Source organism: Bufo bufo, chromosome 9, assembly GCF_905171765.1.
Source record: "Bufo bufo chromosome 9, aBufBuf1.1, whole genome shotgun sequence".
In the NCBI taxonomy this organism is placed as follows: Eukaryota; Metazoa; Chordata; class Amphibia; order Anura; family Bufonidae; genus Bufo; species Bufo bufo.
The window spans coordinates 55564930-55585786 of record NC_053397.1 but is presented as its reverse complement, the minus strand read 5'-3'; the positions used below and the strand labels follow the sequence as shown (position 1 = coordinate 55585786).

Below are 20857 nucleotides of genomic sequence, written 5' to 3'. Positions count from 1 at the left end.
AGCACTTGTTTTTCACTAATGGTTGCTAAGAGATGTTGTTTGTAAACCTTCAGTTTTTTATCACGCACATGCAAACAAAATCGCATTGCACCCGCGCGATAAAAACTGAAGGCGATCGCATACAAAGCTGAATTAACTTGCTTGCAAAATCGAGCATTTTTCACTGAACGCATCCGGACCTAATCAGCTCACACTCGTCTGCAAGGGGCCTAACTCTCGTCTCCTCCTATATTGGAAAGGACAGAATGGCCAAGAATAGTGAAGTACTCCTAGCACTTGACATAACAGTGATTGACTATACCGAGACAGTTCTACTACAATTTGGTCGGATCTGTATCTATCTGGAGCTGCGCAGTCTTTGTGACTATTAATTGGACCTTGGTGTGAATTGGACTTACTACGCCGGAGACCAGCTGCGCTCATACGTGGCGGCTGATGGGCTGCACCTGTACTGGCTATATATATATATATATATATATATATATATATATTTATTAGTGGGGTGGGGGAATAGTATGATTGAAAAGGGATGACAAAATATTAAAATTGCTTACCTTTTCTTACACGCTTTGTTGGGGTCCCAGTTCTCTTGAAATGCTGCATTTTATCACTTGTTGCTATCTGTTCTGCTGACACCACATGGCGAGCTTCGTAAGTTAATCCAGCTCGATGCAAATGTCCACGAACATGATTTGATAACCCAACCCCAGTTTCAAACGTTGCAGGGCAGTATGGACAGGACTTCTTTTCCAGAGTCAGGTCACTCCAGTGGAATATAGAGCTATTTCTTGGCAAGGCAGAGTCTGCATTTTCTGCATCAGCACCAGACAGGTCATGCAGATAATCCTCCTCCTCCATGTCGTCATAATATTCGAAATAAAAGCCATCATCATTGTTAAAATTTATGTTGTCTTCACCATGGTGATTACCTTTAGATTTATCCTTGAAAATTGGGTAAACTGCCTTTTTTGGCGGACTGTTGTACGTATCATCCTGTGATTCTGTGCTATAATCACAAAGCTCACCATTTTCCCATGTTTCATAATCGTCATTTTTCTCTGTGGAGTCAAGTTTCTTGAGCACGACATAAGTCACTTTCTGGAGGAAATCAGGGTAATTGTCCATGTCTTCTTCTGTGACTTGCCTTTCGAGATCAGATTTGCGCACCCTTTTGACGGCTACCCGGTCTTTGAAGCCAACAAGCCTACCTGGATGGCGGTTATGGGGATCCATGATTAAGCATTCTTCTTGAAGGTCGGATGATTTCGAAACCAGGTGTAAAGAATTAACTGAATCATCGTCCTCCTCTTTTTTTAAATTCAGTGGGTACAAATCACTTGATTTTTTTATGGTTTTGTAGCCATCCCATTTTTGGCTGTATCTGTAAGCGTGGTTTATCTTTGTATGCTTTTGCTTCATCGGATAAAACCTATGTTTTTGGTCATTGCTACTGAAAAGCAGGGATTTATTTGGAGACATTGATGGACCACAGTCAATGGATTGGGCAGCACTTTTCCGAGCTTTTTGTATTTTGTGTTTACGGTACAGCCTTGTAAAAGTGTTGCACTGGCCAAGAGCGCCATATGGTCTTTTCATATCCTGCTTCAAGACAGAATTCTTTGGAAAAGAAGGGGGCTGTTTTACAAACTCTTTAGCCTCAGCATCACTATCTACAATCTCATTATCTGAGAAACGTTCTTGTTTAACAACAGGACCATTAAACTGGTCCAAAGAGGATGACGAATGTGCATAGTCAATATGTTTCCTTAAAATATTGCGGGCATAGGTGGTAAATGGACACATCTTACAAATATAAGTTGTAGGTTTTTTGGACGAAAGGAAGTAAGAGTTTTTCAATGTTTTTTTCTGATATTTCCGTTGGGGGAGATTGGCGTTCAGAACTGAGCATTTTACCACTGCCCCATGAACGATTCCTCTATGACACTCCAATTCATTCTCGGTAACGGCCATAAAGTTGCACTCTTCACAACAGTAGTATCTCTTGTCTTTCTCGTGGGTTTTGGCATGTTGAACAAAAGTCTTTGGGCAGTTGGTTCCAAACACACACTGTGGACATTGTAACCGTGCGCTTCTACCTTCGTCTTGGAGCTCTTTCAATTCACGAATCTCCTCCATCAGCTTCTGCCGGCGTTCCTGGTGGATAATCATGTGTTTAAGAAGGGAATTACGGTCTCTAAAGGTTCGCCCGCACTCCCTGCAAGCATACGGTCTTGGAACGTTTAGGTGGCGGAAGTGATTATTACCATCCAAATGGTACATCATATGCCTATGAAGGTGTTTCTTCTCCCTAAAATTCACATTGCACTTGGTACAGGGATAAAATGATGGCTCTTGATCACTAGTGCATGTTGGGGGCGATTGAGAATCACAACTTTGCACGTCACCAGGGAAGAACGAGTCGACGTGAATGGGTGACGTTTCATCAGCATAGCCACAAACTGGATTATACATATAATGATTGATGGCTTCTATAGCTTCTTTTGGAAGATGTTCTTCCGACTCATCAATAGAAGACTCAGACTTGATCTTCATTAATTTATACTTGTGTGGTGCTACCACTTGCTCTTCATCACTCTGTTCCATGAGATCTAAATTTAATAGCTTTGATTTCTTGGAAACGTAATTCACATCATTATAAGCATCTTCAGAATAGCAACGCGTTATCTTACTACCATCCATTTTTCTTTTGCGCTTTTTCTCTACCTTTACAACACAATTCTTTTCAGTCTCTTCTATGTTGCCATTATTTACCAAGTCTCTCTCGGTACTCAAATTAGCTTCCTGTCCTGCTACAGAACTATCTTCACCACCCCCAGAGCAACCTTGGGCCTGAATATATACCTCGTTCTCAGGTAACATCTTCCGGTCATTACACGCGTCGTCTACGGGCCCTACTAAAGTGCTATCCAGTCTGAAACTTTTACCATTAGATGTTTCACACCCAACAGTAGAGGAGGTAGGAGGTTTCTGTATGGAATGAGTTTCTTTGTTGGCATGTGCTACATCAGGTAGCAAGAATACAACTTGCTGACTTGACATCTGTAAAGTGTTCTTTGCAGGTTGCTGAAGATCGTAAACCACCTTCAAAGATGAACACAAACTGCTTTGCGGCCCCACTGATTGGTCTGTGGTTAAAGAAATACTGTCTGTATTCAGATTGGAAGTCTTATTTGAGGGGTGGGAATCGGGTCCATTAATAGTTCCTTTAGGCAAGATACGATTTTCACTAGAGACCGTGGCAGCACCATCGCGTGTTAGGAAAGAACCCTGGACTTTGCTTAAGGCTTTTTCAGACCTGTCTCTCGATAGTTCTTCAGGCACAGTCAATGGACTACTTTTCTGAAAGGAGCTCTGACTTTCTGGAATTTTCTTAAACACTACATCATTTTCAGAGTTGAAATTGACGTCCTCTTTCAGGCGTTCATTTGCATCAGTACTTTCAGCACTTATCTGGGACTCCTCCATATTGTTATTCTTCCCATTAAACAATGTCTAAAAAAAAAAAAAAAAAAAAAAAATCATTTGTAAAAATTCACTAAAGTACCTGCATGTGCTCAAGGTAACATATCCCATTTACATGCAACATTTCAAGGCATTCTAATGACTTGATACCAAATACCTACCATTCCAACGAAGGGAAACCAAATATCAGCCTGAAAAGGCTTGCTCCTGTATATCGGAAAGTAGATAAAGATAAGTCCAATGTCAAAGGAAAGGTGTTAGAAAATGACTTAGGCCTCGTGCACACAACCATTATTTATTTATTTATTTTCGTTTTGCAGGCCGTTTTTTGCATTCCGTATACGGAACCATTCATTTCAATGGGCCCACAAAAAAAACGGAATGTACTCTGTATGCACTCCGCTTCCATATTTCCGTTGAAAGATAGAACATGTCCTATTATTGCCCGCAAATCACGTTCCATGGCTCCATTTAAGTCAATGGGTCTGCAAAAAAAACGGAACACATACGAAAATACATCCGTATGTATAACGTATCCGTTCCGTTTTTTGCGGAACCATGTATTGAAAATGTTATGCCTAGCACAATTTTTTCTATGTAATTACTGTATACGCCATACGTAAAAACGGAACAGAAACGGTAACAAAAAAAAAAACAGAACAGATCCGTGAAAAACAGACTGCAAAACAGAAAAAGCCATACGGTCGTGTGCAATAGGCCTTATTGTTTGCAATGGCATTTTTATGTTTAACATTTTTAAAGAATTTTTGGCAATTTTTAATTATCAATCAATGTCACTGTCTAGATTTAAACAAAACCCCAAAAATCCTGCATCCTGCTCTGCTATATATCGGCGGCCCTATAGAAATGAATGGAGGGCGATATGCCCCCATTGTCTGTGATGGGAATACCACTAACTGTCAAAGACGTTTATTGACATTTCCTTTAAGACATGTAAAAGATCCATAGATTGACAGTGGTCAGCAAATAGCTGGTAGTTACTGTACTCTACCTCACTCCCCATATACAGACATTGTGTACCCCATACCAGTGTAAGCGGTATATAGTGTAAGTGCTGGGTTTGGTTATGGAATTTTTATCTTCATACTGATTTGCGTTCCTACGCTGTCATCTGACAAACCAGCAGTAAATGCATTGAGAGGACTCCTGAGCTCAGGAACATAATGGAGAGGGACTCAAGGAGGAGTCCTCACAATGTATTTTACAGCTGGTTTGTGGGAGCTCAACGTCAGAAAGAATGCAAGTGAGAATGAAGATAAAAATTACATAATCCAACTCTGCATCACATATACTATAAACTGCTTACTCTAGTTTGGGGGGGCTGTTTCAGAACCGATAGATTCCCTTTAAACAATAAGGAGATATAGTTTAAAAAAAACAAAAAACACCAAAAACGTTAAAGGTAGTCTCACCTCACCAAATCGCTAGGATATGCCCCGAATGTCTAAAAGGTGCGGGGTTCCCAGAGGTGGGACTCGCACAAAAGAGGACGGCCCCACACATGAGCAGCCGCCCTCGATTCATTCCTACAGGAGAGCCAAAAATAGCCGAGCGCGGTGCTCAGCTATTTTAGGGAACAATTATATTGATACCATAGCACTCCAATGGTTAGAATCACCAACAATAGTTTAATAGTTCCATTCAAAAATTATATATAGACAATGGCCAACAATGGTCTAACCTGACGTTGTTCCCGTCCTTAGTCATCGATGGCATCCTCCTTCTAAACATTTATCGATGACTAAGGCCGTGAACAAGGTCAGGTTAGACCGAAACGTTGGCCATTGTCTATATATAATTTTTGGATGTAACTAATAAACCATTGTTATGGATTCTAAGCATTGGAGTGCTGTGGTATGAATTGTTCTGCAGAAATATTTTGCCACTGAGCAACGACTAGGAGTGCCAATCAATTCCTCCCCTATTAGCTATTTTTGGGAGTCCCACTGAAATGAATGGGAAGCGCACTGAGCAAGTTCAGCCACATCTCCATTCACTTCTATGAGGCCGATTGAAATAGCCACACCAGTGCTCGGCTATTTTCAGCGCTCTCATAGGATTTCTAGTCTTTTTTTTTTTTTTAAATAGACTCTTGGTTTTACTTCAAAAAACCTGATCAAAACCTGAACATGGTCTGGCAGCCTTCTAGGATACAGAGCAGGAGAAGCATGTGTTGACCATTAATAGGAGAGCCGGAAATGTGAGTAAACCCCCACAATACATTGCACTGGACGTAATGGCGGACTTTCAGTGCTCTGGAACAAATCTACCACATCTGGTAGCAAAACACCATAAAATTCCCTAAGTGAACAAGCATGTAGCTGTATGCGAAGATTTGGAAGTGTCAGACATTTATGAAGAATCATATTATATAGACATCCACAGGGGCTCTCCAGTTACAGGACAAATCCAGAACACACATGTGACCTGCCTGTAATTAAGAATAGATAACCAATTACCTGACCAATCCCACACCGCCGCTCCGGTTCTCCTGGCCAGGTGCTGTTCACTTGGCTGCAGCAACAACACGTGACCGCTGCTTCAACGGTACAGTCTTGCTTCTCCTGCCAGCGCCTGCCTCTCCTTGACTGGTGCGGACAGGTTCTTGCACAATTATCTCACCTGGTCCTATCCATCAAGGAGAGGAGGTGCTGGCAATGGAAGGAGAAAAAGTAAGGGTGCACAGAGTGGCTTGGTCCCACCCTCAGTGCATTTAACTGCTCATTTGCGTATGCATTAAAAGTACTTTTTCTCCAGAATGGAGCAATGACTCGGCAGGTGAAAGGTATCATTACATTCAGCTGAGCTGGCCCTACAAAACAATTGGGGGGTCATTTATCATCATGAGTAGTTTTCATATCTATAAATTCTGTTATGGATTCCGCTACAACGAACCATAACTTAAGTCCCGAGGTGGCAGAATCCGTAACAGAATTCTTAGATAACTCAAACCTTGTACGCCGAACTTCAAACCACAAGTTCGCTCAACACTAATCATGAAGTAATATTTGAAGTCCGCTTTTTGCGAGTCTGCGTTGGTATACTGTGTGATAAATTTATCAAACGGCACATGTTCTTAAGGGTCCATTCACATGTCCACAAAATGGGTCCGCATCCATTGCGGACCCATTCATTTGCAATGGGGCTGGAATGTGCTGTCCGTATCCGCATTTGCGGATCCGCACAAAAATAGAACATATCCTATTCTTGTCCACAATTGCGGACAAGAAAAGGCCTTTTCTACAAGAGTGCCGGCGATGTGCGGTCCGCAAAACACATACAGAAGACGTGTGAATTGACCCTAAATCTGGCTCATCTTTAAACTTGTCTAGAAAAGAGCCTCCAGCTTTCTACACTGCTTCACTACTATTTTATTTTTCTGCAATTTTTTTTAGTTTCGGTCATACATTTGGAGTGAACCTCTGTCACATAGCTAACCACGCCCATTTCCCCCCACATACTTTTCAAAACTAGAGTGGCGTAAAAATGCAAAAATTATGGGCAAGTGACCAGAAAACCTAGCCATAGCCCCTTTTGGACCTTTTTGAAGACAAAATTCTGGAGCGCAGGGTGTGATGAAAATCCCTGTTGTGCCACGTTTAACAAATAATCTCCTTTTGACAGATCCCCTTGAAATAAAAGGCCATAGTGAACACTACACAAATGCTAAACTAAAATGGCAAAAATAGCATAAGGAGGATAAAGAAACATTTTGCCATGTTAGCTCTGGAACACTACATAGCACTTGGCTTTCCTTATTAAAATTACTCTATCAGGGCAACGCGTTGATTAAAGATATTTACGACCTAACCCTAATTAAATGTGCTAAAGGCACAAAGGAATTAATTTCTAGCGTGCGACTTGCCCAGCAGTCTACCAAAGGCATGTTTCCACAGTGACAAAAAAATAAGATAAAAGGGAATTTTAGCACCCCAAAATGGTGCTAAAGCAGCACCCAGCAGGACTGAAACGCAGGAAGCTGCTCACAGGGAGGAGAGTAGAAACATTTCACAAATAACTTATTTCATTAGATAAAGAAATAATTAAAAAAAAAAAAAAATAAATAAAAACCTTCATATTGGGAACGTCTGTAAAGTGGCGGCTATAAAGTCTACGTCAGAACTTATTATGAGGCAGAGGTAGACAAATGTATGCACACTCCATTTGAGATTATATATTAGCGTTTCTCAACAGGAAGCAATGTTGCTAACGAAGTGGTAAATTCAGTGTTAATGAGTGGCTGCACTGCTACCACCTCAGAGGTAAAACCTTACATGCTCCATCCATCTGTTCTAGTGTGAGAGGTTGCAAGAGAGAACAGACGCTTCACCCATTTAAAACAAGTTTACTGGTGCCCCCCGAACAGCAGGGTGACTGACAAGAAGATCAGGTTTTCTTACCAAACACTTATCAAACTTGACGCAGGAAGTGAAAAAGGAGAGATTATGCCAGGCGGCTGAACAAGAGGATAAAGTGAGGTTAAAGTTTTTCATAAAAATACAACATCCATATCATCTTTAGTAGAGCCTCATTTGTCCAGCAATCCTCAGGTAAAGGGAAATCTTCCCCGACCGCTCTCCTCACTGCCATGCGCTGGTGCCATTACTGTAACACGCCGACTGCAGTCATGAAAGCCCATCTTCTCTCTGTCTGCACTCATTAGTATGGGAGAGGAACTGCGGCTCAAGGGCTGTCACCCACAGACTTGAAGGCAGGCATTTATAAAATGAAATCCTTTGTCAACGAGTTTCGAGGGCAAACAGCCCTCTTCGTCAGACACATTACAAATATTGTAATAGTCGCCTCTTCTTGGCCTGTACAGATCACTTTACTGAAATTACCGGCTTATCTGTCATTCTAATCCTGCCTGTAATGATATCACCTCTGAGTATAGATAAGACAGAATCCACCATTCACAACAGGTGATTGTCACATCTCATCTATTCTTTCCTTGTACAATGACCTCTGCACAGGTCACTGAGCATGCCTAGAAAACTCTCCTATAGAAGTTTCCCTCCTGACCATTGTGTCTAATAAAAAATAAAAATAAAGTTTTTAACTGGCAAATAAAAATTTTGGTGACGCATTTCCTTTAAAGTCCACGGTACTGTGCCTGCGTGAGATTTCACACAGCGGAGGGGGGCGGCGGCAAAGAGTTCGGGTGTAGGCAGTTACTTATGCTGGAAGGCGTGCTTGGGCTCTAAAGGAAGGCGGGCTGGGCACCAGAGAAGGGTAATAACGCCCCTCTGGGCACCTTGGACACTCATTTGCATAACATAAAAAGTGTATTTTATCGCAAATGAAACAAAAAATGAAGACTACAGCAAGAAATAAGGCATTTTATTGTACATGGTAGTAGTAACACCTTAATATGCTCAGACCAGGTGACAGATTCCCTTTAAAAGTTTTTTGAATAATATATATATTTTTTTTTACCAACAATAGGTCATCAGTATCTGATCATTGGGGGGGGGATCCGACACTCAGGATCCCCGCTGATCAGCGACCACAGCGCTGTACACTAAATAGCAGCTGTGCTTGATATTACGCTCAGCCCCATTTACTTCTATGGAAAAGCAGAGAGTAGGCCATGGCACACACAGGATCGCCGGTGCCTTCTCAAACTGCTGATTGGTGGGGGTCCTGGGTGTCGGACCCCACCAGATACTGTTTACCTATCCTGAAGATAGGTCATCAGTATCAAAATCCCAGAAAAACCCTGAAATCGACAGCTTCAGCGTACATTTAACTAAAGGGTATGGAAAGCTGACTGGCTCATGCAGCTTTATATCTGCTCCCCTATTCTCCCAAGATGGCTGGACCATTGTACAAAACGAGCACTTACCTTTTGTGTCACCCCTGTCGCCTCATAGATTGTAAGCTCTTGTGAGCAGGGTCCTCATTCCTCTTGTTGTAATTATTGAATTGTCTGTTGCTACGTTATTTATGACTGTCTGCACATGAACCCCTGAACTGTAAAGCGCTGCGGGATATGTTGGCGCTATTTAAATAAAGATTATTATTATAATTAGAAAAGCTGAACTCTTCTGGTCGATGGCCACCAATTTCATTTATTTGATAACCCTAGAACTGCTTTTTACAACCCGCAAAGTCCTCATCCCAAATGCAGTTTTAGATGCCGAAATCCAGAATGGATCATAAAAAGGAGAGAAAGTATAAAAGGACAGATCACTACTGGTTTTGGCTTCAGGAACCTCGCTGTGTGGTCGTACCATTAGACCTGAAAATATTACTGTAATCACAATGCAATTAGGCTACATTCACACGTCAGTATTTTTCTATATCCCAATTTTCGGTCCGTTTTTTGCGGATCCATTGTTCCTGAAAATGTTTCCGTATGTCATCCGTTTTTTGCGGATCCGCAAAAAACGGAAACATGTATAAATTTCAATAAGCAAATAAAGTTGTTGGGATTTCTTTAAAAAAAAAAATATAATTAAAAAAATTTAAATGTAATTTCCAGGAAAGGAATCCGCATAAAACGGATGACATACGTAATGACATCCGAATGTCTTCCGTTTTTTGCGGATCCATTGACTTTGTATTGTACCAGGATCCGATTTTTGCGGAAAAGAATAGAAACATAGAATGTGTCGGCAGATAAGAACCATTTTAGCCCATCTAGTCTGCCCAATATATCTGAATCCTATGAATAGTCCCTGGCCCTATCTTATATGAAGGATGGCCTTATGCCTATCCCATGCATGCTTAAACTCCTTCACTGTATTTGCAGCTACCACTTCTGCAGGAAGGCTATTCCATGCATCCACTACTCTCTCAGTAAAGTAATACTTCCTGATATTACTTTTAAACCTTTGCCCCTCTAATTTAAAACTGTGTCCTCTTGTGGTAGTTTTTCTTCTTTTAAATATGCTCTCTTCCTTTACCGAGTTGATTCCCTTTATGTATTTAAAAGTTTCTATCATATCCCCTCTGTCTCTTCTTTCTTCCAAGCTATACATGTTAAGGTCCTTTAACCTTTCCTGGTAAGTTTTATCCTGCAATCCATGTACTAGTTTAGTAGCTCTTCTCTGAACTCTCTCTAGAGTATCTATATCCTTCTGGAGATATGGCTTCCAGTACTGCGCACAATACTCCAAGTGAGGTCTCACCAGTGTTCTGTACAGCGGCATAAGCACTTCACTCTTTCTACTGCTTATACCTCTCCCTATACATCCAAGCATTCTGCTGGCATTTCGTGCTGCTCTATTACATTGTCTTCCCACCTTTAAGTCTTCTGAAATAATTACTCCTAAATCCCTTTCCTCAGATACTGAGGTCAGGACAAGTTTTATATTTAATCGGACATGCGGAACGGAACAACGGAAACGGACAGCACACATTGTGTTGTCCGATTTTTTCCAGGACCCATTGAAAATGAATGGGTCCAGAACTGGTCCTGGTCTGTTCCGCAAAAAAACGGAACAGATCAGGAAAGAAAAAACGGACGTGTGAATGGACCCCTACAGGGGAGCCTTCAAGGTGAAATGTGACCTGTCCTTGAATGACAGCTTGGATGAACGCTTCAAGCGATCCTTGAGGTTACCGCCAAGGAAAATTAGGTGATAATTGCATATTAACATAATTATTCTATAACTCCTCAAAAAAAAAAACTGATTAGGTGATTTAAAAGGGGGCTGCCAATGTCCCCCATCATGGAGAGTTCAGTAATCAGAACAGAGTTCCCCTCCTTCCGCTAAAGCAAAGTAAAGAGTGACCCACAGTCAGAATTGGGGTTGACGCAACTAGACAGTTCTGCATCATAGGCCGATAACTTGCCAACCTATGGTACTGTGGTAAAGCTGTAAAAATGTTAAAAAATGGACCTTTCGAAAAAAAATAAGGCCGAGTTCACATCAGCGTCGTGAGCTCCGGCACTCTGTTCTGTTCACAGTATATCCGGCATATATCCTGGCTTTCGGATGGATAAAAAAAACTAAAACGCAGCATTGTTTGTCTGTCCACAAGCAGGGGGTATATGCTGGAAAGCAGTCAGATTCCTGCTGGATCCCATTATAGTGAATGGGCGTCCGCCGGCGCACAGTGAACTCCGACAGTCTGCTAGAATTCAGTGTGAACGCGGCCTTGCCAAGGTCTTTGCCATGGCATCGGATACCGACCTCATTGATGAAGACGCTCACAGATTCATCCCCTCATCTGATAAGGGTTTAAAGAGGATCTGCCACCTCATGTCCTAATTTTAAAAAATAATTCTTAAATTATGTACTGCTCCTGTTATTCCCCCCGAAATGAAGGAATGGATTTTGTGATTCCCTTGGTCTGTGGGATGTGTACCTACAGTCAGAACTAACTAAGCAGTGTCAGAGTCTTTGGGGACACACTGCTTTGACAGGCAGAAGGGCAACAACCAGTTATCAACATACATATTTCCAGGAAGGATAACTGAGGGAATGCACAGCATGGTTCTAAGAAGAGATGTTCAAGAATTGATATATTATGGGGAAAACAAGTATTTACTACTACAGAAGTGTTAGGAGATGCGACAGACCGGACCATGGATAAAACATGCCACAATACAACGGGCGTGTCATCCAACTCATTGGGAATGGCACATACATGACCACTTTTTACAATACAATTGATTTTTCCCATGGAATCACGTATCTATTTATTTCAGGAAATGGTAAATTAAACGCTACGACTGCCACGTTAACCACCAAAGGACATGAAACATGAAGATGTAGATGAGCAATGCAGCCCTTCCATGGTTATACCAAGCATGGCCTGTTGCATTGTACAGCGGTTGTCCTTGGTATTGCAAATCAGTCCGATTCAATTGAACAGGAGCGAGCTGCACGATGAGCATGTGACCAACGGATGTGACATCGCAGGGCGAGGAAGAGGCTGCGGCGCTCAACACAACACTGTGGCTGCCTCCAAACAGATGATGTGCCAGGCACAGGCCTACACACTGGGCCCCCATTATCAGCCCCTCCCATTAGCCAGTATATTACAGCAGAGTACTGATATGTAAGGTATAAATTAAAGCTCGTACCATAATATATATATATATATATATATATATATATATCTCTCTATCTATCTATCTACATACATATCGTATCCTCCTGGACGCGCCGGTGCGTCCTCTCGCGAGATTTCGGCCAAAGCTGGCCCGCTCATGCGCATCGCGGGCCGGCAAAAGTTAGGAATATTTCGTCACCAGCCTGCCAGCCAATGATCGGCGCTGGCAGGCTGGTGATTTAAAAAAAAAAAAAAAAATCGAATCAGAAGCCATCTAACACATTATATTTATAAATATAATGTGTTATATGGCTTCTCTGCTCCTCTGCTGGTCCTTTTCGTCGGTTGGTTCCAGCAGAGGAGCACACATCACTGTGAGTAGCCACCAACACCCCACTTAGCCCCCAGATCACCCTCCATCACCCCAATTAACCCCTTGATCGCCCCTGTCAATCACCTAGTGAAAGGGAAAAAAGTGATCAGTGTAAACTGTCACATTTTTTTTTTCACTGGTATTGACTGATAGTTTTAGGATAGTTTAGGCCCCTTGGTTAGGTAGTTAGCGATCGTTTAGCGCCCAGCCCACCGCAGTCACTGATTCGCTGATTAGCGTATCGCTAATACTCATTTGTACTGTTATAGTATCTGTAAGTGATCAGAACTGATCACAGTCAGATCTATAATAGTATTAGTGTCACCTTAGTTCGCCCTCCACCCAAAACGCAGTGTTTGCCCGATCAGGCCTGATCGGTCGCCCACACGTGCGTTCACCCACGCCCGCCCCGCCGCAGTGACAAAATGTTTTTATTTTTTTTGATCACTGCACAATCACTTTACAAGCGCTGCGGCGATAAAAAAAATCAGTTTTGATATTTTTATCAATCGCAGCGGCCTCCGGTACTTCGATAGCCTCCCAAGGCTTGCTTTTTTTCTAGGGTAGTCTCAGGGAATACTCCCTAAATTTAGTTGACCAAATGGCAAACAAGGGGTATTCTTCTGAAGAGGCCTACAGGCTTCTGACCCAGTCGGATGAGGAATGGGAACCCTCATCTGATGAATCTAGCGGGTCAGAATATTAACCTGTAGAAAGCAGTGGCAGTCTGACCCAAAGTTCGGACGAGGAGGTTGAGGTCCCTGATAGCACCAGGCGTACCCAGCCCCGTGTTGCTAGACCACAGGTTGCGCAGGATCCGCTTCAAGGGCAGCAGAGTGGGGCTGGCGCTGTCGGATTACGTGGTGAGGCATACACCAGCAGCGCAGCCCATCCTGGACCGTAGAGCCCCTACAATCCCTGAGGAGTTGGCAAACCCTGATTGGCAGCCCCCAACTTCAGCAGCACCAATAGTTCCCCCTTTCACCGCCCAGTCTGGAGTTCGGGTTGAGACAGCTCAGATCGGTTCGGCACTGGGGTTTTTTGAGCTGTTCTTGACTGCGGAGCGGGACTTCGTTGTGGCAGAAAAAAACAGATATGCCACTGAATTTATAGCCGCCAACCCGGGAAGCTTTTTTGCCCAGTCTGTCCGGTGGAAACCCGTCCAAGTTTCCGAATTTAAAATTTTTCTGGGCCTTCTCCTCAACATGGGCTTAACCAAAAAGCATGAATTGCGGTCATATTGGTCCACGAACCCAATTCATCACATGCCCATGTCCTCTGCTGCTATGTCCAGGACACGATTTGAGACCATCCTGCGTTTCCTGCACTTTAGCTACAACAGCACCTCTCGTCCCAGAGGCCACCCAGCTTTTGACCGGCTCCACAAAATTCGGCCCCTCATAGACCACTTCAACAACAAATTTGCAGATTTGTATACCCCTGAGCAAAACATCTGCGCAGATGAGTCCCTTAGACATTTTACCGGGCGCCTTGGCTTCAAACAATACATCCCAAGCAAGCGCGCCCGGTATGGGGTCAAATTGTATAAGCTCTGTGAAAGGGCCACAGGCTATACCCACAAATTTCGGATCTATGAGGGTAAAGATCAGACCCTGGAGCCGGTCGGTTGCCCTGACTACCTGGGGAGCAGTGGGAAGACAGTCTGGGACTTGATGTCACCCTTATTTGGCAAGGGGTACCATCTTTATGTGGACAATTTCTACACAAGTGTGCCCCTCTTCAGGCATTTGTTCCTAGAACAGATTGGCTGCTGTGGCACCGCGCGACCTAGTCTTCCCCCAACGGCTCGTTACCACCCGTCTTGCAAGGGGGGAGAGGGCTGCCTTGTGTAACCAAGAACTGCTCGCGGTGAAATGGAGAGACAAGCGTGACGTTTACATGCTCTCCTCCATTCACGCAGACACGACAATCCAAATTGAACGAGCAACCAGTGTCATTGAAAAGCCCCTCTGTGTCTACGACTATAATTTGCTCATGGGAGGGGTGGACTTGAAAGACCAGATGTTAGTTCCTTATCTACTTTCCCACAGGACCAGACGCTGGTATAAGAGGGTGTCTGTATATTTAATTTAATTGGCTGCATATAATAGTTTTGTTCTCTACAGTAAGGCTAGGAGAACAGGATCCTTCCTCAAATTTCAGGAAGAGATCATCGAGAACCTCCTGTATCCAAGAGGTTCCGTGGCCCCATCCACCAGTGTAGTGAGCCGTCTACACGAGCGACATTTCCCCAGTGTCGTTGCTGGTACCTCAAACCGACCGCCACCCCGAAAAAAATGTCGTGTCTGTAGCAGGAGTGGAATAAGGCGTGACACCCGCTATTTCTGTCCTGACTGCCTGCCCTATGCTTTGGGGAGTGTTTCCGGAAGTACCACACACAGGTACACTTAGCATAGGGATTGCGTTTCCCAGGACAGGCACACAGGGCTATTAGGGCCCTTTCACTCACAGCTGCTGCAAACCTCTCCTTTCACCTGGGACAAAGTGCATAATGTACTTCGCCACATCTTTGGGCGATTTGCGCTTTGCACATTGTCCCATGGGGAAGGAGAGGTTTGTCCTATAAAAAGGTAAAAAAAAAACAAAAAAAAAACACACAGGTAAGCAAAAAAGTTAAATAAAGTTTATATGTTCCGTTCAAATGTTATTATAAAGTTAATAAATTTATTGCGTTGCCGCCTGTTTTTTTCATTTTTTTTTTTTTACCTTCTAGGTGGACCAACCGATCGACTAGCTGCAGCACTGATGTGCATTCTGACAGAAGCATTGCGCTGCTGTCAGATTACACAAAAGTCGGTGTATGCGGCGCTGCAAGACGAGATTTCTCCTCTGCAGTAAAAGATACGTTTGCCAAGGCTTATGAGCCGAGGGGGCGGCGGTGTTCATATGCTTTGGCAAACACTTTGTATATAAAAAAATAATAAAAAACCATGTGATGCCAGGGCATACGGGCTAAGTGGGTTTGGATGTTGGGCGGAGCTCCTGTGTCCTGGCAGACGCCCTTTCCCCTCCTTTTTTTGGCAGAGATTTTTTCATCCACATTGATCAATGCGAATGAATAAATCTGTGCCGTTCATTTTTTCTTTCAGCCCAGAGGCTGAACGAAAAAAAAAAAAAAAAAAATATATCAATATAAGGAGAATAGCAGAAACTCCTAATGCTGCCCATACATGTAATGATTGCGGAGACCCTCAAATGCCAGGGCAGTACAAACACACCACAAATGTTTCCATTTTGGAAAGAAGACACCCCAGGGTATTCGCTGAGGGGCATATTGAGTCCATGAAAGATTGAACTTTTTGTCCCAAATTAGCGGAAAGGGAGACTTTGTGAGAAAAAACAAAAACCGTTAACTTGTGCAAAAAAAAAAAAAATCTTCTATGAACTCGCCATGCCCCTCATGGAATACCTTGGGGTGTCTTCTTTCCAAAATGGGGTCACATGTGGGGTATTTATACTGCCCTGGCATTTTAGGGGCCCTTAAGCGTGAGAAGAAGTCTGGGATCCAAATGTCTAAAAATGCCCTCCTAAAAGGAATTTGGGCCCCTTTGCCCACCTAGGCTGCAAAAAAGTGTCACACATGTGGCATCGCCGTACTCAGGAGAAGTTGGGCAATGTGTTTTGGGGTGTCATTTTACATATACCCATGCTGGGTAAGAGAAATATCTCGGTCAAATGCCAACTTTGTATAAAATTTTTGGAAAAGTTGTCTTTTGCCGAGATATTTCTCTCACCCAGCATGGGTATATGTAAAAAGACACCCCAAAACACATTGCCCAACTTCTCCTGAGTACGGCGATACCACATGTGTGACACTTTTTTGCAGCCTAGGTGGGCAAAGGGGCCCACATTCCAAAGAGCACCTTTAGGATTTCACAGGGCATTTTTTACACATTTTGATTTCAAACTACTTCACACGCATTAGGGCCCCTAAAATGCCAGGGCAGTATAACTACCCCACAAGTGACCCCATTTTGGAAAGAAGACACCCCAAGGTATTTCGTGATGGGCATAGTGAGTTCATGGAAGTTTTTATTTTTTGTCACAAGTTAGTGGAATATGCGACTTTGTAAGGAAAAAAAAATAAAACATTTTCCGCTAACTTGTGACAAAAAGTTCTATGAACTCACTATGCCCATCAGCGAATACCTTAGGGTGTCTACTTTCCGGGGTCATTTGTGGGGTTTTCTACTGTCTGGGCATTGTAGAACCTCAGGAAACATGACAGGTGCTCAGAAAGTCAGAGCTGCTTCAAAAAGCGGAAACCATAGTTTGTAAACGCTATAACTTTTACCCAAACATTTTTTTTTTTATCAAAGACATGTAGAACAATAAATTTAGAGAAAAATTTATATATAGATGTTTTTTTTTGAAAAATTTTACAACTGAAAGTGAAAAATGACAAGTTTTGATTAATAACAAAAAAAAGTAAAAATGTCAGCAGCAATGAAATACCACCAAATGAAAGCTCTATTAGTGAGAAGAAAAGGAGGTAAAATTCATTTGGGTGGTAAGTTGTATGACCGAGCAATAAACTGTGAAAGTAGTGTAGTGCAGAATTGTAAGAAGTGGTCTGGTCATTAAGGGTGTTTAAGCTAGGGGGGGGCTGAGGTGGTTAACACACTGCATCTATTGTAGCTCATACCTCACATATCAGTACACTGCTGGGTATACTACATACCTGTGTCCACTGCATCTATTATACTGTTCAATAGATGCATTGTGGATATACTATATAGAGCAGTGTGCTGATGTGACAAGTACAAGGCATAATAGTGCATTGTGTCCAGATACATGTTGTAAGTTATACATTATGGTTATTGTGTGATGTACATTAGGTAATAGTGGTTGTAACTATCTGCAGTAAAAGGGTTAATTACTCTTACTGGTAATTGGTTTTTCCAATAGCCTCCACATCGGCACTCACAGGAGGGTGTCCCTGCCCCCCGGACAGGAAACAACGCAGAAGCACATGATTTAAAAAGACCTCTTCCCCTTACCTACACAGTCAATAAGAGAGGACACGGAAGTGATGCAAGAAACAAAAAATATGTATTAACCATTAACAAATTACATAATTAGCAAAAAGAGAAAAAGAGAGAAAAAAGGGAGGGAAATCCAAGTGCCGTTGTGGAGGCTATGGGAAAAACCAATTACCAGTAAGAGTAATTAACCCTTTTTGTGGAGTGCCTCCACAACGGCACTCACAGGAGGATTAACAGAGTAATAAATATTAGGGAGGGATCACGGCAGAAAGGATTCTGTGGCCAAAGGACAAGTCCTTGTTCTTAAGAATGTCTAATTTATAATGATTGAAAAAAGTCATAGGGCTTGCCCACGTGGCTGCCCTGCAGATCTCGTCTAATGAGACTGAAGTAGACTCCGCCCAGGAAGATGACACTGCTCTGGTAGAATGGGGTTTTATCCCGGAAGGAGGATGAAGATTCTTTTGGACATAAGCAAAGGCAATAAACATCTCTGATCCATCTTGCAATAGATGATTTGCTGGCCGCCTGTCCCTTATTTGGACCCTGGAATTGGAGGAAGAGATTGTCTGACTGCCTGAAGTTACTGGTGGTATGCAGGTAGGATAACCCGCTCCTTCTCACATCCAGGTTGTGGAATTTCCTATCTCTTTCCAAAGTTGGAGATGGACAGAAGGAAGGTAACAAAACTTCCTGTTCACAATGAAACCTGGAAACCACCTTGGGAAGAAAACCAGGGCAATGTCTGAGAACTATGTGGTCGTCCAGGACCTTAAGATATGGAGGCTTGCGAGAGAACGCCTGAATTTCACCATTCTCCTAGCAGTTGTTATTGCTACAAGAAAAACAGTTTTGTAGGTAAGAATCCTTAAAGAAATCTGTTCAACTGGTTCAAACTCAGGTTCCGTTAGGACTGAGAGGACCAAGCTCAGGTCAGTAAACTTCGTGTCGCCCCCTTTAAGAAACGCTTGATGAGTGCGGAGTCTGCCAGTCTTTTATCCAGAAAGGCACTTAAAGCTGAAACCTGCACCTTGAGAGTTGCAGGCCAGAGACCCTTATCTAATCCCAACTGCAAGAAACTTAGAATTTGAGGAATGTCTGGAGAAAGGTGATTTGAGAAGGACAAAAAAGCTTTCCAGGTTCTTAAATACATTTTTGATGTTATGGGCTTTCGGCTCAACATCATTGTAGAGATTACTGCATCAGTCAACCCTTTTTTCTTCAAGGCAAGGCGTTCAGCCGCCAGGCGGTCAGGTTGAGCCGATTTATCCTGGGATGAAATACTGGTCCTTGGTGGAGAAGGTCCTGGGTAGCTGGAAGGGTCCAGAATACTCCCGCAGACAGCCTGAGCAGTAGGGGGAACCAAGACCTCCTTGGCCACAATGGAGCAATGAATATTAACTGGGCTCCTTCCTACTCTACCTTCATTAGAGTTCATGGAATCAAACTGAAGGGATGGAAAGCATAAAGAAGAGCTTTCGGCCATTGTTGGGATAGTGTGTCTACCCATAACGGTTGGTCCTGTTGGTAGAGAGAGCGCAAAATCTTTTGATCTGCCTGTTGCCCCTTGTGGCAAATAGATCTAGATCTCCCCATTTTTTGCAGATTTGTTGAATTATTTGAGAATTCAGGGACCATTCTCCCTACTTCAAAGTCCGGCGGCTGAGTAAGTCAGCTATTACATTGTTCTCTCCTTTCACATGAACAGCGGTTAAAGAAAAGAGATTTCTTTCTGCCCAGAAAAAATAATGTCCCGAGACACTGCCCCTAGGGAACGGCTTCTGTTCCCTCCCTGCTTGTTCAGGTAGGCATACTGCTGTGGAGTTGTCTGATAACACCTTTATGTGTTTTGGAGACGAGGGAGTGTGAAGAGAGACGATGGCTTTGTAGATGGCTGTGAGCTCTCTTAGATTGGAGGAAGACTAACATTTTCCCCAACAGCCCAGAACTATTCTCCCTTCTGAATGGCCGCCCCATCCCGAACTACTTGCGTGTGTGGATACGATCATAGTTTTATCTTGCCGCCAATAGACACCCGTCTGAAAGTTCTTTTCCACTCTCCACCACATCAAGGATCTTTTTACGGAATTTGGGATAAGAAGGCATTTTTTCTAGGGCTGAATTTGTTCCGTCCCAGGAGAATAAGAGGAAGGCTTGAATAATCCTCGTATGACTGAGCCCATCTGACTGACGGGATTGTAGCCGTCAGAAGGCCTAGGATGGTTATAATGTTCCTGATGGAGGAAGTCCTCTGGCTGCAGAACTGAGATACTTTCTGAAGTAGATTGTTTCTTTTTTCTAGGGGTAAAAAGGATATTAGAAGATGAGAATCTAAGAGTACTTCCAAGAAGAGCTTCTTTCGGTCTGGAGATAGGTCTGATTTTTTGAATTTTATAATCCACCCCAGGGTGGTAAAGCACTTCTTCACATGAAAGAGGTGGGTACGTAGAACTTCCTCTGAGGGTGAAGCAATCAGGAAGTTGTCCAGATATGGAACAATCAGAATCTGCTTTAGATGTAGGCACTCCATGACTTCTGACACGATCTTTAAAAAAAAAATCCTTGGAGCAGAGGAGAGTCCGAATGGGAGGGCTCCGAACTGAAAATGGTGTAGTTGGTCCCCCATGAAGACAGCGATTCTTAAATACTTTTGACGAGTCTGACATATTGGGACAGGATAGTAAGCGTCCTGGAGGTCCATGGTCGCCATAAAACAGTCCTGAGGGAGTAAATTGATGGCGGATCTTCTAGTTTCCATCTTGAATTGTTTGGATATGATGGATCTGTTGAGGGATTTTAAATTATTAAAACGGAAGGTTCCGTTTGTCTTTTGTACCAGAAATATTGGAGAATAGAAACCTTCGCCGTACTGATCTACCGTAACCGGAAGGAGTACCTTCTTGTTTACAAGAGAAGAGACTTCTAATTCTAGACAAGACTGTTATTCTTTTTGAGGTAGCTTCTTGTT

General features: G+C 42.9%; 1 protein-coding gene across 6 annotated transcripts in view; it reads right to left on the bottom strand.

The window, feature by feature from the left end:
• The window catches only part of ZNF644 (zinc finger protein 644), a 67915-nt gene that overhangs the window by 16001 nt on the left and 31057 nt on the right, over positions 1-20857 (bottom strand). For all 6 annotated transcript variants that reach the window (XM_040408402.1, XM_040408400.1, XM_040408398.1 and 3 more), the window contains one exon: positions 555-3513. In XM_040408402.1, coding sequence (XP_040264336.1) covers positions 555-3486 — 2932 coding nt within the window. In that variant the 5' untranslated portion in view covers positions 3487-3513. The remainder of the gene's footprint in view (positions 1-554; positions 3514-20857) is intronic.